This window comes from Nipponia nippon, unplaced genomic scaffold (assembly GCF_047370975.1).
Source record: "Nipponia nippon isolate SJK-2023a ecotype South Korea unplaced genomic scaffold, ASM4737097v1 scaffold_3, whole genome shotgun sequence".
Classification (NCBI taxonomy): domain Eukaryota; kingdom Metazoa; phylum Chordata; class Aves; order Pelecaniformes; family Threskiornithidae; genus Nipponia; species Nipponia nippon.
This window is the reverse complement of record NW_028262347.1, coordinates 41,389,379-41,407,782: the sequence shown is the minus strand read 5'-3', so window position 1 is coordinate 41,407,782 and position 18,404 is coordinate 41,389,379. Positions and strand designations below refer to the sequence as shown.

Sequence of the window (18,404 nt, the reverse complement as noted above, 5' to 3'; positions counted from 1 at the left end):
TGCAGTTCTCATTCAGCCTTGCACCATTAGTCCAAATTCTAATGGGCTGTCTTATGATAAATTGGCACAGGCATAGAGTACAGTGTGGGCTAGATTCAGTAGAGGAGTTTCTATAATTTGCCCCAAGATACAAACAACAATCACTAGTAGGGTGCCTCCTTTTAACCATTCAGCAATTTCTGTTTACTTTTAATTAGTTTTGGCCACAGTAGATGTGGCTGCTAACTGAAAGACTAAGTTTCAACATAATGAGGCTTTAATTTCCCAAGCACATCCTCATTATTTCACATCATTTCAGCCTTATCTTCATTACACTTTTCTGACAACTATCTGTGTGCTCATTTTCCCATCCCATCCATAATACAACCTTGGCCATCAAGTATGTCAGTCTCAATACTGTTTCTCTAACATGGGGTTTATGTGCTTGGTTCTCAGAAAAGCCAGGACTATCACCAGCTCACTGAATTGCTTCCCTCCATTCCCAAGGCCTTGGTCCTGCTCAGTTGCAGTATGCAGGCGTCAGAGACCTCTGGTAGCAGTGGGAGTCTGCATGGTGGCTTCTATGCAGAAGGTGCAGCTTAAAGGAAGCTAGATGATTTTTGATAGAAATAGGAGGAAGCAGGGAATTAGTCAGCAAAGCCTGATTTTTCATTATTAAGACAGCAAATACTCCTAAGTCAATTTACAAACCAAAGGATCTAACTTCTTTCCCTCCTACTCCCCCCAGCTCAGCTGTGGAGCTTTCAAAGCAAATGGGTGCTTTTAAAGTTCTGCTCTTACTGAAGACACTGAGCCGAGAGCAAATAAACAGCTCCTCATTTGGTCTTGTACGAAAATTTTCAACTTGAAAGCAGCTCAGCCACCAACTGAAGTGCTGCTGATTGCAGTGGCCGCACTGGGGAAGAAACAGGCATGTTCGTTTTGATGTTTCATTAGGAAATGTGCTGCCACTGGGATTTCAGAGGAAAGTGACTTTTCTCCCTCCTCACATCCTGCCTCCTCTCCCAGGGATGCTAACAAGGTGGCCGTGCACTTCGTCTTGATTGTTTCAACACTCCTGGAGAGGTATATGCAGTAGAAAAGGGAGGGACAGGGGCCCTTTTAGGGACAACATATCCCAGCTTTTCATAGTTCATTCTACATACCAGTGTCCCCTTTTAATGTGAAAGCACTCTGCTGACCCCCAAGCCACCCCCTCGGGCCTCCTGAACTCCTGCTCTGGACCTGAAGTCGAGGAAAAGAGGTATGAGGGGTATGTCTCCATACTCTGCTGACACATGCATATAGGATGGTCAAAATTCTAGCCCCAGTATAATACAGTGAAGTGTTTAATGGTAGGATACCATAAACACACTCATTTAGTCCCCAGTTCTGCTTACCTGTGCTCAAAGCATCAATGCTGCCTGTTGTGCTCTGCAAAATCAGGACCTCAAAAATTCCCTTCGGCTTTTCAGTAGACTAGGATGTGCAGTACAGAAGACAACATCTTTATTGTTAAAGAAAAAAGACATTCTGGCATTGAAAGGTATATTTTGAAAAATACAGGGTTGGCTTTTACTCCCAGTGATGTCAATGTCAAAGCTCCAGTTGACTTCAGCGGGAACATGATTGTATCCAATGGGTAAATAATTGCACATATTTCACATCTCATTGTTACTGAAAACTGTTCTTCAAAAAAGGAAAATAATAGCCTGAATTCAAGGACTCTATTAAAAAGTCATTTGAACTGCATTCCAGTCAAAATCACTTTTACCAATGAAAAGATCTTTTTTGCTTATTCAAAATTTACATAATTAGAAAAGCACAAAAGGCAGACTTTGGTCTATATTGCAGTCTCAGTCCTGCTAATCTTGGAGTGCTTATGAGTACTTCCAAGCCCAAATTTTATATTTTCTGTGGATCTCTGCTTTCTACTAGTCCCAGCATTTCAATGTGTTTTGAAAAATTCCTCATGTCAAAAAATACTTTTTCTTGTATGTTTTTCACTGTAAAACCACAGTGTATCTATTCAGCATTATTAAACTGTTACCTTAACTGATGTGGGAACATAATCAAAAGGCTGGGTATTATTTATCTTAGCCATATCTCCATGTCAGAAAATTAAGACAGTGATGAATTACACATTGCTATACAAAATTTTATTATCAGAGACAAAATTCAAATTTGTTCTGCTTAAAATACAGAAGAAAAAGTTTCTCATTAAAAAAAAAAAAAAATCCATTTAGTCAGTCCTTAGTTAGAGCGGAATAAAAATTTTATGTTGAACACATAGTGGTCCCATATTTATGGAGTCATTTTTAAAGGCATATCACAGAAAAACAGTTTCCTGGTAAACTATAACAGAAATTCATATATTTTATTTGGCTATTGGTTTAAAATACTGATTAGTTCTATATTCATTAATTAGCATTGTAAGAATAATTCTGCTTTTATTCGCAAATCCTAGGATGCTTCCAACAATAAATGAAAAATCTTGTTAAATTTGGCATTTTTAGGCATACTGAGAATCAGTTAGTATCTCCCCTCTATATGCAAAATATATGCTTTTCTATAAAAAAAGAAAAGAGAGAAGAGCAGTTGGCTCTGTATAAAGCTGTGACTTTAAATTCAGCAAAAACACGTCACCATATCCTGCACCTGAAACCTGTACAGAAACAGGTTTCAACCTAAATCACTTTCCAGAAAGACTGTTTCAGCCACATGCATGATTTGATACATTAATTTGAAGAGCATGCTTAATCCCACAGAAATCAGTGGGACTGCCTCCATGCCTACATATATGGTTGAGTCGTGGTGAACACAGCCTCACATCCTGCCTACGTCCAAGTGCTTTGCTGAGTTGAAACTTTTGAGTAAAATTTATAAATACAAATAACCAATGAAAGCTTTGTCAAGGCAAAATGTCCAGAATTAGAAGCTATAAATGCATGTATATATGGTACATAGAGAGAGAACTGTGACATTATGCAATGATCTGTATTTCCTTTAAATGAAAATGGCATTCTGATCTTGCAAACACTCGTTTGTGTGAAACCATTGGTGAACTGTATCTAAACTGAGCCAGCTCCACCTCTTACTTGACAAAGAACTGAATTCCAAAGAGCACAGATTTGAGAAGTGATGGAAAAATATGTTCTTCTAATTACAGTATTCAGAATTAATCTAAGGCTGAGACAGAATTAATGGAGGGATTCATCCATTATGACCAGCATTAATAGCTGCAGGACTTCTTTCCTCTTAAGGTGTCAAAAGATCTTACATGTGGAGTCTCTTGGGAAAATAATGCAATTTATTATCAAGCCTTTATTTTCAAGAGTATGATCCATTTATGTCATTGACGCATGTGTAGTGGAATAGATCATTAGTTTTCAGGGAACTGGTTTATGTTTATCTTCTGCAAAAATAGAGCAACTGAACACCTTTCAGTAAAACATCAGACAGGGAGCTACAATCTCTGTTTTTATAAGGCTATACATCTCACCCACACCAAAGCCTATTGTCCCTCAAACATAAAAACAACATAGCAAAATGACATTTACACATATAATAAAGCTGTCTTTGTACAGGGTAGTTATACAGTAATTACAATGATGTTTCCATTAGAAACTGTCAGAATATTTTTTCTCACAGAGTGTCTAAGTCCAGGGAAGTCCATCTCTGCTGAAATCTACTGTTGCAGGAAAAAGAGAGGGTAGTAGCCACACTCTTCACAGTACAGTATTCTGCAGTTCTCCAAACATAAAGCTTTATCACATTTGAATCGATCGCAAAGTATTGTTCTAACAAAGCAAAAGGAAAACAAAAAACATTTGTCATCCAGTATGTGCTACTGAAACATAGATACAAATATGCGAAACATCCTGTACACCAGCCCACCCGTCACCCCAGGGGGCTGTTTTGAAAGCAATGGGTTAGATCCTCAGCTGCAATTCACATCAGTCACTTCAACGGATCTACCTCACCGTGCACCAATGGAGGAACTGCAGCCACACACGTGTCATCAGTTTGGCTACAGGTTATTTTGCAATTACAGAAATGAACATATTAGGTGGACTGAAATGTATCGCAGAGAACTGAGACTGCATCTTGGCTCTTGGCCTCGTCCGTTGTACCAAGGCTATCCTTATCGGGCAAATCCAAGCGATGCTGTCCAGGAAACGCTGGGGCACTCTGGCTAAAGCCTCCTGGCTCCTGACTGCCTGCTGCAGCACAGTCCCCTCCGCTCTCACAACGCTGCTCATCTCTCTGTTCTCTACCAACATCGCTTTGATATCCTTAGGAAACAGTGCATATAAAATAAGCAAAGCATTCAGAAATACTGCTTGGCAAAGTCACACTTACTTCACTAGTTACAAATCAGCCAAATATAAATGCAATTTTTCTGAGAAAGGACACTGGGTCTGACCCACAGCATTTGCTCGTGTGGGTGATTCTCCATAAACGCATCTCAATGAAACCAGCTCCACACCTGTTCTATAAAATCCAACCTCAAATGCATTATCATGTGGGGGTATTCTGAGGTTGAGCTACCCTCCACTGTCAGCATAAAGACACAAGATGGAGCTAAGTTCAACCAGCTTCTTCAAAATATACTTGTTTTTAAAATTCTGCTCCAACTACAGCATGTGGCCTTACTTTGGTGAAAAATCCTTATGCATAGCAGTCCCTTTCTCCCCTTCCTTCTCATTGAAGGCTAGATTACTCATGTCAGCATGGGCTACCTGTTCAAGTCAGAGTGGTTTCACTGGGTTTCAGTATTGGTTTTAAGATAGGCAAAAGCCTCCGCAGTCCCATGAGAAGCAAAGCGGTCAATTTCTTACAGTTTTGTATGCAAAAAGGGAACTGCACAGACACTACTGCCATACAGGTTTGCACAGGCATCTGAAATTTTTTATGGTATTAGTACAGTGACTACTATTACTACTATTAATCCTTCCAAACCCTTTGTTAGAAAAAGGCCTGAGAAACTCATGGCACATTTTCAACACTAACAACAGTATCATAAAGGAAAAGACTGTCTGTTCTTATGCACTGAAAAATCAAGATATTTTTTGACCACTTGAAATTACTTCTAAAGAAGTTATATTTTAATATTCTAGACCTTTACAAAGAGTTCAGTCAACAGTTGGGGTGACCAGAGCTCAGGGATTTAGGTTTTTCTGTGCAATGCAGGCTCACTTTGTTTCCTGCCTGCACAAGGCAATGACACTAATCTCTGAAGATCACTCACAACCCATAACAGGCAAAGGGACCTTCTATCCTTCCCGTCTAGCTGAGAGAAACTTGGATGGAGCCTCTCTACACTTCAGTGGTTCCCAGCTGCCTTCCTGACCCGGGTGGGCTGGTGGCAGCGGCAGATGATGTAGACAGCAGTTTCTGGACTGCTCCATCCAACGCTGGGCAAACAGCCTCTATTCAGGCTGCTGAGAAGCAGGATGGTCCTTTTACTCCTTCACGCTCATACTGACACTGTGGCGATAAATCCTGCTTAGGACAGGGAGCCTGATATAGTCAGTACTCATAACAGAAGTGGTGGTAAGTTGATTATATACATGAACAGTTTGCAAAGCCACATCCCTTTTCCTCAAACAGAAAGTTGCACATTTGACTCAAAGTCTATTTTCATTGACTTCAGTATTGGCTATGATCATGTGGAAAACCAAAACCTTATTATGCAGGTATCTAAACAAACGCACCCTCATCTGCAAATATTGGCTTCACTTTATCCAAATAATCAGACTTACTGACATTTTATAGGAAAATTATCTCTATGGAGGATTTTTCACATGAATATATATATATATATATATATATATAAAATTTGCTTTTTTTTATCCTTTACTACTAAGGATTTAATTGTATGGTTCAGGATCTTTCCCATGAAAGCACCCTTCTGCATCAGTGGAGATATTTCCTTTGACACTCTAAAGCTCAGTGAAATACCCACAAGAGCCCGAAAGCTACACAAAATTCACCTTCAGTTTCCAACGTAGTATTGGAATTCTTTCTATATTCACTGAAAAGATCATCGAAAGTCACAAATTTGGATGTACTTAAGGATATATGAAGCTTTTTTCATCAAAGTTCATGTCCAAGTACTCCCAGTAATAGCAGAAGTGACATTTCATTTCAGAAGAATGTTTTCATGTTGTTCTCCCCTAGTCACAATTAGTAGCTACCATCATTTTAACAGCTATTAGCAGTGGATACATGAATAGTTCTACCAGCTACAAAGTAATAGGCTGAGATTTTTGTAGTGGACAACGTTATAATAATAACTGCAAAGGATCCGGAGTCATAAAAAGGCTGATTAGAGATACAGGCCTCATAAAATCTCCATAAAATGACTCCCAGGGTCTCAGTGAGGTCCACGTCCACACTGGATTCACATTTTGCAACATCTCCTCTCACTAGAAAGGACAAAATTAAATCCTGGATTTGAAAATGCTGAAAAGTTTGGGGTATTTGGCTTCCTAATCACAATCAAAATTATAAAAATGAGGCCCATCTTTAGGCAAGGACAAAGGAAGAAAAGGACTGGTAAAGGAGAAAGAAAATCAATAAGATAAATAGATTTTTCTAAGCAGGCTGTATTAGAGTTTTCCATGAGGTATCAACTATTCTTTAACACACAGCTGTGTGGAACTTCCTATTAAAAAAACTTTGTAAAGACATCTCATTAAATGCAGGGGGGTTGAATATTGTAGAAAACAGCTATAGTTTTGTTGTATTTAATCCATTTAAATTTAATCCTGATCCAGTATGAAACAGCAAAATACAAAATATAAAAAATAAAAGAATAGGGAATTATAATGGAAAGGCCAGCTCAACCTTAGCTATAGCAGTAATACCAACATTACTAGAATACAACAATTATAAGCAATACTTCAATAGGTATGTATAATAGATACATTTAGTGCTTGATATCTGTGGTAGACCAGTTGCTCAAGGCCACTAAAATATTAATTTACATCCAACACCAGCTAAATGTGCAAGAACCTCAATTCAATTGAGCAACAGTGGAAATTTCCATGCACTGTGCAGAATTCATAGGCTGAAATAAACTTTCAACTTTGGAACATATTGCTAGCCTGCCCTTTATCAGTGGAAAGACCAGAAACTTCTATGCGCATCCTGGAGGTATGTGGTTTAATCTGTGGTGCTGAAAAAGAAAAGTCATCAAAGACAACCTTGAATAAAATTGCAAAGGGACAGACCATTATGCACTCTTTTCTCTGAAATCCTCAGAGTAATTCACGTTTGAGGGCTTGGTTTTCTGCACACTCTTTGGATATCGTAATTTTGGCCTTCATTACAGGGTAGAGGTTATATTAAATAATATTTGGCTTGCTTTTTTATTATAACAAATCTGCATGTGATTTTGTCCAGTAGAAATTAAAAATGTGACGCTACATACTGGCATTGAGGTTGAGTTTGGTCAACCACATAAAATAATACTTTGCACTTTTAAATGCCTTTCATCAGAGGATATTCAAGTGCTTTGCTAACATTAGTCAAGCCTCACAACACCCCTGTGAGGTAGGTAAAATACATAGGAGGAGGAGGATTTCACTCAACTTGGACATGATAATGTCTCTGGGCATTAGGTTCACTAGCATTGCAACATAGCACAAAGGTTTAGGACTTACTATAAGGCAAAGAGTTAACAGTACAAGAGCACAGGATTCCTTCTTCTTTTGGTTATATGTGGTCAAGCTAACATGCGGTGCTACACAGCACCAAACAGTGGAGCAAAGCCCACACGAGGATTTCATGCACCCAATCCACAAACAGCACCCTCTGCACGGTAAAAGACACAAAATGACAGGCTCAAGATGGGTACGACAGCTTAGTTATGGGATGTGTCTACCAGTTCTTGAGGAGCAGAGTACCATGGGAATGACAGCCCAGAAAGCAATACCATCTCCACACAACTCTGATAGTATTTGAAGATGCTTGGGTTTGGCTTTTTTTGCACTAATGTTTCAATTCACAACTTACTGGGGATAAGCAACTGCAACCATAAAGCATGTTGGTAACTTCCACACCCTGTGAAGAAAACAACCAGATAAAATGGCTGTTCTCTACTTTGTCTGGCTACATGTTCCCAATGTACAGGGCCATGGTGTGGTCAGATGGTTTTGAAAGGCTGGGATGGAACAAAGAAACACTGTCGTACATGTACATTCCCCCTCTGAAGCTGCTGCAATCTGCCTCCTGAAAACTCTCTGTAGTTTTGTGTTGTTTTTTTTTTCTCCACGGTGCAAATATGGGGGAGTGTTTGGCCCCCATCAGTTTTATCCTCAACACTTAGCACCAATGGTGCAGCTGGTCATTGTACAAGTAGCAGTTCCACTGTATCACTGATCTTTCAGATTAAGGATTGAGAAAAAAGAAACAAACATATGATTAAGAAAAGCGTCACTCAACAGTCTATGTGAAATACAAGGAAACAGAAAGAAAACCATGTTCTCAGTATTAGCCAGTACAAATAAGCACAGACACATCCCACTCTTTCTCCACATTTCACTTTTCTAAGTTGGCAGAAATCGTACATCCCATATTTGCAAAAGTATTGCCCACATGGAGAATCTGACCTGCCTATCATAATAAATCCCTACAGACGCCAGTCTACCACATGCAACACAGCCCTCTTGGTTAATTTTATGTCTTAGCATGCAAGGTATTCTCCCTGTTTGCTAATTTCCGCTTGAATCCTATGTTTATTGATAATACTTCTGCACTATCAGCTGCAAAACTTACTACTGCACAGGTTGGGTGACCCATCGTGAATACCACTGCCTTATAAAATTGCTGAGAAGAGGTGGTTCATGGATTCTGTGCAGTCAATGCAAAGCTCCCCTCAAACACTGCATACGTTCACAGCTAAAACTAAGATGTATATCATTATAATGCATGGATGATATCCTTCTCTCTCATTCTCATTTTGTCTCCCCCCTTTCTCTCTCTCCTCGCTCTCTATGCTGCTTATTTCAATATGGGAATATGGAGACTGCAGATGCAACAACTGGCAACTCAAGAAATGAGCTGGCATCTTTGTAATCATTAAGAGACAATCTGAGTGGTAGACTAATTGGCAGCTAGCAGGAAAGCTGACTTTACATCTCATACTGCCCCAAGCTGGAAGCCTTCTGCATTTCCTTTTCCTTCCTTTCCTTTTGCTCGTTGCAACACTGATTGTCATAGATAGTCTTTGTGCTTTGTATAATGCCCATCTTTGATGTAACTGGAACTCACATACAAAATGTGGCTGTTATACATAAGCATGCTAGAATACAGGCAGGGACGGTACAAGCATGCACAAAATAGTCTTTGAAGTGTTTTTGTTTGTTTTTCTTCAACAATTACATGCACCACTTAATATCATGTTTGGCTGTGTACACTGAAGACTGCACTTCACAAGCGTTCATGATCTTTTCGTCTGAAAAGCTTCTTGACAATTTCACAAGAGCCCAGCGTAAAAAAAAAATCCCACAATTAAAAAAAAGGAAAAAAACCCTTCTCCCTGCAATCTCATCTTGTCTTCATTATTTTAATGTTGAACACTTTTAAAATGTCTCCTCTTCCTCTTGCAGAACTTCATGTTAAATGGTCAGCTGGAAAGACAGATTAGTGTGCCAAGGATTTTCTTAGCCACTGGAATAGTTCTTCCTTATAAAGCCTTTGCCACCGCACATTGGCTTCCACTGTTTCCATGGCACGAGAGAATGAGGCAGCAGCTCCCTCTTCATAACTCTTTATAAAGTTCTTTAGCTGGAAATACAAGTTAACAGGTTAAATTTGCAGGAACTAAAGAAAGTAAATATTTCCAGTGCACAAAAACAAGTCAGGCATTTAGGACAAACCTCCATGATCACTGTTGAAGTAAATGTAGTATGGTGTAGAAAGATTTAACAGGAAATGTAATAAGACAGCAGACTGTCAATTATATGTGATGCAATTTCTTCAAATTGCACTGGAAGATATTGACATGTCAGTGCTGGATCACATTAATGTCATTACCTCCTTCTCTCCTATAGCCCAGCTGCTGCACTGCACAGACAGCTGGGCTGCTCTAAACTTTTATTTCTACCTAGGAAACCAAACTGGGAGCACTGGACATGCTTCTAATTCAGGTTTATATGCAAATATCAGCAGAAGGCAGCCCTGATGCCCTTTTGTTTTATCAACCTTCATAACAAATTTATTTCCTTTTGATTTGCAGAACCCTTTTGATGATACAATACAGGTCGGTTGTTTAGAAAAGGAAGGGATGGTTACAGTGTGAAGGGAATGGCAAAATAGCAAGTGGGCCCTCATTTGATGATCTTTGAATGCTTGAAACAGATTCCTTCCTTTATGAGAAATTTTTGATCTTTTTTCAGCAGACTGAAAAGGCCCCTGCTCTGTTCTTGCGTATACTCAAATTATAGTACTATCACCTGGATTATTACAGCTGATGCCACTGGTGTGCTTTGAATTACTGTTCTTTTTAAGTGAGAAATGCAAGGCTGATATGCACAGTAGGTTGTTGGTTATGTTGACTTGTATAAAATCAGGTGGTTTTAGCAACACTTATTCATAACTAATTAATTTTTTGTTTCCTGGTGACACCAAATTCACCTTGTTTATTTAAATCTAACTTTCAACAACATCTCTTTGTGCATGGGCTCAAAACTGAAAAGGTTGATCCTGCAACTATCTCATTCCCATCACAGTTAAAAGCACGGGAGGGACCTGGAAACTATCGAAATCAGCCCTTAACTGATCTTTGTACTTTCTATACCAAAATGTTTACATGGCCAGTTTCTTTTAGGGGAAGTATAAACAAGCAGCCTTCCAATGCTATCATGGAGGTGGAAACTCGGAGTACAGAAGGCTTCCTTGTGCAGTACAGATACTCAAATCTGACCAGCACTGTCCTTCCCACCTGAGTAGCTTTGAGGAAACCAGCTGCAGCTCTTTCTTAAGTTCCTGAGGCCACTAGACTTGAGTGCAGACAAATGGTTGGACACAAAATAACCTAGTGCAATCAGAGTTCAATTAATGGTGATTATGCTGCATAAGAACCATTTGATCCATTTGGGGTAATGTCGAGGAGCTGCTAAGCAGAGCATGACACAACTGCACAACTACCTCAGTCAGGGCAGATGTTAAGTTAAAATGATAAATCTTTGAGATCTAAATAAGAAGTACTTTAGCATTTAGAACAAATTATTGTGGTGTCATTTGGCCAGAATATCAGGTTAACGGCTTTTCTCTCATGGAAATACTGTAGGCAAAAGAAAAACAGAGAAGGCACTGGCAGCTTCTACTTTCAACACTGGGTTTTTTTGGGCTGCCCTCTGCAGCATAAACTAATGTGGACAGAAAGATCTCATCTTTACTTTCTCAATCAACAGTCAAGAGAAAAAACCCAGACCTACATATCCAGCCAAGCACAGAGAATTGCCTGCACTACCCACCTCCTGACACCACCTCTAACCACTTGGGTGCCTTTGCAATCTGCTCCTCATCCTCCTGCTGCTGAGCTGCAGCACGGGCCTGCGACTCCAGCTGAGCAACCAGAGTTCATGGACAACTGACACCTTATTGCTCCTGCCCCGCTCCCTGCTTACAACAAATACAGCCTCACATGGTGAAAGTCATTTAAACATTACCTCTCTCAGTTCTTCTTCGGTATTGAGGAATTCTGTGACCCCACTGATAAGCTTTGAATTCATAAATAATGCTTCTCCATACCTGCAAGGGCAAAAAGAAGATGCACAGAGACTTAGTGCAAGTGCCAGGCCAGCTGAAAATTAGAAAGTAGTCTTCTGTAAGCAAGGGAGAAGACATGAGACCGATTCTGGGGATCCAAGGGAATAGCACTGGAATTGGACACGCGTATTGCAGTGTTTCATGCTAAAAACCTGGACTGAGACATTCTTCTAGGCTGAGCTACTTGTAGTTAACTTTTACTTGGATGCTACTAAGCAGAATGAGCTTAACTGCAGCCACAGATAAGAGCTCCAGAGGAGGAGAGGACCAAACCACAACAACACCTCATGCTTAACAAAACAGCTTTCCGTGTAATGACATGAAGCAGCTCAAAACACAGGCACCAAAGAAGGAGAGGAGCAGCAGCTATGGAGAAGTATTCTGAGGAACCCTTCTAGCTGTACTATTAAAACAGACTTTTTGAAGTGCTGCAGCCTTCTCTGCATTTTATACTCATCCACCTCATCTACATTACAAACAGCCTCTAGATAAGTGAACTGAATCAAATTCTCTTGTTCCAGTACCTGATAATTAAAATAAATTATACTGATAGAGAATAATACTGCTAAAATAATCCCCTGGGCCATGATGCAGCATCTTCAAAGAACCAACCTGGAATGAAAATTTGAAAGCTTGGGCAAGGAATATTTAAAGGCCAATGTATAACAGGGTAGGATATTCAGTGGCAATCAGCAATGACCTTCTGCAGGTAGTTGCTTTGAAACTGGCTATTCAAATCCTGCTGTTCCACTTGCTTTTCCACAAGTTTTTTTCAATCCCACAAATGAAGCATCTATGTCACTTATAAGATTAACCAGACTACTCCTGAAGTTTTGCATTTCATGTCGGAATAGTTTGTGGGTTTTTTTTCAAAGAAGAATGTATGAAGAATGTAATTCCATCGGAAACCAAAAGCAAGTCTTTTGTGCAAGTTAGATGTCATACAGCATAGCAAAAGGCACTTGACAAATAGTTATCCTTATCTTTATCTGCACATATATCCAAAGCAATATCTAGCTAATCTGAGCATGACTTTTTTTAAGATAGGGAATCCAGCTCTCCTGTCAGACATCTGTAAGTAATACCAATAGACTTCACTGCAATTAAATTCATCTCAGGGAAGAATTCAGTTCATACCCCACTTTTACAAACTGATTTACAGGAGGAATTCAAAATTCAAAGTGAAATAAACTAGCCCAGTCACAGCTTTCTGTTCTGCTTCTATTAATCGTAAATTAATTACCCTTAAATGCTTAGGTACTGTAAGCTACAGTCCTTTCAAAAGCAAAAAAGAAAGAGAAAGGAAGAGGGACAGCCCCAGGGAGAGGGATAGCAAGAGGGAGAGAGAACTGGTTTTTTTGAGAAGATTCTGTTTTAGGGAAGGTGTACAATGTGTTGCTTGCTACCTTGAGCTTGTGTGAAGGGAAACACAGTTATAGGTATCAAAAATCCTACTCCCTGACTACTAATAACTGAATTATTCATGGATATTTCAGCAAGTACATCTCTTTTTCCAAAACTTCAGTCACACTGACATATACAGACATCCAGAGGCAAACGCCTCCTATGGGAAGTTTGGATTTCATGGTCCTTTAAGCACGGTTAGGCTTTCTAACAAAGTCCTTTATTATTACAGTCTCAGCTTAGCCTCATAATTGACTGCTTGGAAAATTGGAAGCTCCTCTTGATGGGGTCTTTTGACAAGGTTACCAATCCACTTTACAGAAGCAACCTCATAAAAACAGCTGCAGGGATTTTATTTTTCTTGCAGTCTGTACTGTAGCCACAGTGCAAACAAGAAGCAGTAGAATTCCTTCCACTGAAAATGATGCCTTCATGAATACCTGTGCTGATTACTGCCCATTATGCATAATTGGTAAAAAGTCAGCCACTAACAGCAATTTCTAAACGGGCTCTGCTGGCAAAAATTCTAGAAAAGCCACCTCCCAAAATAGTATTTTGCAGGTGTGAAACTTAAGAATAAATAGAAAAAGTGTTTGGTCTTGCAAGTATCAGTCTTTCCACCCTTCACAGGAAAGACAATAGCAGTGCAGAACCAGGACCATACATGCCTGAGCTCCTTGGAAACACCCTGGGGTCATGGGCTCTCCACCTGCTCCTTTACTTCAGGGGATGTGAACCTCCCATGTGTACAGGCTTTGCACTTGGGCAAACTCAACTTGAGAGGCAGCATAGTCCATTTACTTTGGACAGATGTAAATGGCTTCCAAAATATTGTCAAATTCCCATATGCTGACAAATGATTCAGCACTTGAGAATGAACAAATTCTTATAGGCAGCTGTTGGATTAAATTTTCACACACAGACACACACGTGCACACACAATGAAAATGATTTAGGAGTCAAGGTAGTGCACGCTCAGGTAACAGGAATTCAAGCATAGTATTTTCAATTCTCTTTTTCAGAATTTTAGCAGTCTTAGTCCCACAGATTTCTTACAAAATACTTGTTAGGCACTTCAATTTCTAAGTCACCTTTGTAAATAGGATATGAGTGATTTTGAAGACTTTATACATTATCAGTATCTTCTGGACAATGTAAATACAAGCATACTGTAAAAACATAAAGGGATAACAATATTCTGTTATCATTCTAACTCTTTGACATGCTGTGTTTTAAAGTTAGAGGAAATAGCGTTATAGTGTAATTTAATCACCCTCAGCTATTTCATATTACTATCCCAAATGTCAACACCTTTTATAATAAATTCAATGGAAAATACCATTGAGATATCACCTTATTAAATTAACGTTTCGCACAAGTATTTTAATTTTAACTAAAATTAAATAATGAATTATAATTGTAGAAAAAAGATGCCTTGGGACAGAGTATACTTGAATTATTATTCCACAATAAAGCTTGTATTTTAAAAATGTACTAGCGTGGCAAGCTTAAATCAGAAGCCTAATTTTGCATTCTATCATGTCACTGTTTCACTGAACATTAAGGGGCAAGGTGTTAAGACTAATTCCACCCTCTCAAAGTCTCTCTTGAAAGATATGTACAGCTTGCATGAACTATTTCATTCCACTGCATTGAATCTTTTGGCAGTTGATAGAAACTCAACTGGATGTCCCTTTCAGAAAAATGCAACTGCTACAATCCTTTTTATGGTTCTGACTTGTGTTTGGAGATCAGATTGAGTGTAGATAGTATAAAGTCAGTGTTGGGCAAAGAGACAGACTCTCTGTTATTTTGTTATTTTCTCATTAAAAAAAGGACAACAACAGGTTTTTGATGAGGCCTCGATGATTGTTAGGAACTCAGGTAACACAGCAAGTGAGATAAATAAAATTAAAATTTTAGGTGAAGTTAAGCTATTTAAAATTAAAACACACAAAAAATTTGGCATGTGGCTTATTTTTCTAAATCTTGTCCATTTGCCTACACTGCTAGCCTTGTCCATATCTAAAATCACAGGTGTTAGCCAGGTTGTAAGATGAATGTACTTGCTAAGGCAGGACACAACTTCTGCATATGTGTTTGTAGCAATACAGATTTTGACAGATTTATGCCTAAACTCTGTATAAATCCCGGGAGGAACCTGAAAAAGTATTTGCTATCCAGAGCGTAACTAACTGCACTGGGTTGAATACCAGTAATGGGTCTACCACCCGCTTTCTGTGTAAAAGTCCAGTTTCTGGAATAATCATACCAGAAGCAGAGGATTCTTAATTTTTAAACCCTTCAGGACTTTTAAAGCTTTTTGGAAATTGCTTTCAAAAAGCATGCTCCTGCGATATGAACTTCCAAAACCAATTCCAGCTCAAACCTATTTTCCCAGCTGAACTTCTTCTAAAATCCCACCATACTATAAAGTATTATCCAAAACAGCATGAACAACTTTTTGAATCTTTAGGAAAGTTCCACAGTCTCTGAGTTTCCTTGACTCTTCTTTTGATGCTGTGAAACCTATAGTAAGTTTGTACCTGTGTTCATCGGGCACTAGGATTTAGTTGTTTAACTACAGGATCTGAAATATACCATTTCAAATTTTCTGTGGTACACTAGATGGCTCCTCACAAGTCCATAATGGAACAGATCTCCAATACTTTTTCTGCCAACACCATGGGAGCGGCCTGGCGTTGGGTGTCTGAAGTCCTTAGACAGCTGCCTTTAAGAACTTGAACCTCATCTGAGTTGTGGTCCCTTCTAATCCGTCAGTATCAGATGAGCTGCTGTGGAATCTTTCAGACCCTCAGGCTGTCCTTAAAGAACTGAAGAAATTTCTCATTCATTGAACTAATACCAAAATCTTCATCAAAAAAGGATTTTAAAATGTTGACTGGGCTTCTGAGTAGGAGCATGTAGCACTTGTTCAAAGAGAAAGAGAAGTACGTATAAGGAACAGTCCTGTCTCCTTCCTGTTCATCTATTTTTAATTCAAAATGTTGCTGCTCTATTACTTGAAACTCACCTGAAACACAGCATGGAAGGAAAGGGGATGATACTATACTAGCATTACCTTTTGAAAATGGAAATGTTTCAAAAAGGGTTTGGTGGTTTTTTCCACAGTTGAAATAATGTTCTTGAAAAGATTTTTTTTTCTATCAGACTTAAAATCAGCAAAATTCCTTTGGGAACCGCTGCTTTTTTATCTATGTAAAAGTAGAACTGCAGCACTTGACATACAGATAGAATTCATTACCATAAGCACAGACACAATACAGTAATAGATATATACACAGATGATCGCTAAGAGATAAATGTTTCTATGCATGTGTGTGATAATCCATGAATAAATGCATTTATGACTCATGTGTATGTATTTCATATTTAGAGACATCTATATTTACAGATTAAAAGAGAATGGACTAGATTCAGGAACTTACATGAATACATACATATACAATACTTACATGAATTACATAAAAATAAGAAAATGAAAATAAAATTAGACTTTTTAGCTTTACCTAGCATTTAATATTTTCCATTTTTCTCTGAAAAACTTCCAAGCAAGATCCCTTCCATGTGGATTTCGAGCTACGTGGATTATCACATCAATTGCATCCTGATCCAGGACAACTTCAGAGTTGAGAGACAAATTCAAAAGCCTAGTGGGAGAAACAAGGAAAAAAATCATATTTAGTTTCACCAACACACAGTCTAACAACAGCGCATCAGAAAACTCTCAGGAAAAAAACAATCGCTGCAAATGGTTTAAGTCTCCAAGTCAGTTCAGTGGTTTATTTCTATGATTCCAAAGACCAGACATATTTATGAATCAAAAAAATCTTGATATAAAAGGATTTCAGTAAAAGCTGAATGGAACTTTATATATGCATTTTTATTAAACCAATAAGATCAGACTGGTCAATACATGCCAATAAAGGATACGCTAACAAAAAAAATAACAGCAATTATTATAGGATTTCAAACATTTCCAATGAACACAGGAAAATTTGGAAAGGAAAAGACATAATATATGTCAATTTTCATATTCATTAATGCAAAAACATAAGACAGTTTAAACAGACAGTAAGCCTGTGCTTGAAATGCAAAGTTCTTTCATTTAAACAAAAGCTCAAGTGTTGATCCACAAATGTTGAAGTGATTATTGGTAATAGTCAGATACAGATATATAATATTTTTGTACCTGTTGAGCAAGTTTCTGTCATCACTGCAAGTTAAGGCTTCTAATAATATTTTCTTCTCAGACACTGCTGTGGTAGAATGAAATTTCATCCAAATGAACTCCCATACATCTTCATCCATCAGTGAAACTCCTGTGCAGTAGACAATGTCTCTCACATTGAGTGGGATTCTACAAAAGAAATCAGTAATAGCATCGTGGTAAATAAGCAGCCTCCTGATATTGGAAACCAGGAGGAACATCACCATGAGACTCTAAAATTAAAGTGCAACAGTAATCTTGTTTTGGAAAATTACATTTGCATCTCTTTACTGCCACCAAAATCTTCCAGGCCATCCTAATGGATTTTCTAATGGGTAACACATGCTTGCCATTCTTTCATAATGCTGTCACATTGTCAGAAGACTATAAATTATGGTCATCCAGTTCATCAACACATAATGTGCCACATAACCTGCAGGACAGCTAACATAAGCTCTCCAAATTAGCACGGGATCTTATCACTCTGTTGCTGGGCTCTAAGCCAAATCTCCTCTTCTTGTCCTTAGTACTGAGGTTTTAGAACAGGAGCTGATCAGCCAGAAACTCCTCCTTGCTTGTGCTGTAAAGTGCTCCATCTTCAGATAGTAACATACAAGTAAGGATGTGCTGAGACAATGCTACTTAAAAATGGTGTTTTCAGGAGTGAAGAAAAAAGACAATTCTGTTTATTTTTTTAGCATATTAATACCAGTACAAAACCAGCTATGCCATAGGCTGGTTGTGAACTGTGATTACTGCTCAAATAATATAAACTCAGACTACAGTTAAATGAAAGCTTCTTGAAGCCAAATTCAGACCTAGTATAGGATGTGCATAGGTACCATTTTCTTCTAAAAAGATCTCAGCTGGGCATTCAATTTCCTACCCTGCTTATGTTTCCTATACAAGCATAGAAGCTGAAACATTTGTGAGCTAAAGGGTATTCCTGCAGATAAAGCTAGACATTTCTCAGAGGAATACGTTTCTGATTTGCAGGAAAGAACACTCT

At 38.5% G+C, this 18,404-nt stretch overlaps 1 protein-coding gene across 2 annotated transcripts in view; it reads right to left on the bottom strand.

The window, feature by feature from the left end:
• Positions 1 to 1,553: 1,553 nt before the first annotated feature.
• TRHDE (thyrotropin releasing hormone degrading enzyme) overlaps positions 1,554 to 18,404 on the bottom strand; it is a 223,567-nt gene continuing 206,716 nt past the window's right edge. For both annotated transcript variants that reach the window (XM_009463186.2, XM_087766876.1), the window contains 4 exons: positions 17,378 to 17,545; positions 16,695 to 16,835; positions 11,661 to 11,742; positions 1,554 to 9,774 (listed from right to left, as the gene is read on the bottom strand). In XM_009463186.2, the coding sequence (XP_009461461.2) occupies positions 9,631 to 9,774; positions 11,661 to 11,742; positions 16,695 to 16,835; positions 17,378 to 17,545 (535 nt within the window). In that variant the 3' untranslated portion in view covers positions 1,554 to 9,630. The remainder of the gene's footprint in view (positions 9,775 to 11,660; positions 11,743 to 16,694; positions 16,836 to 17,377; positions 17,546 to 18,404) is intronic.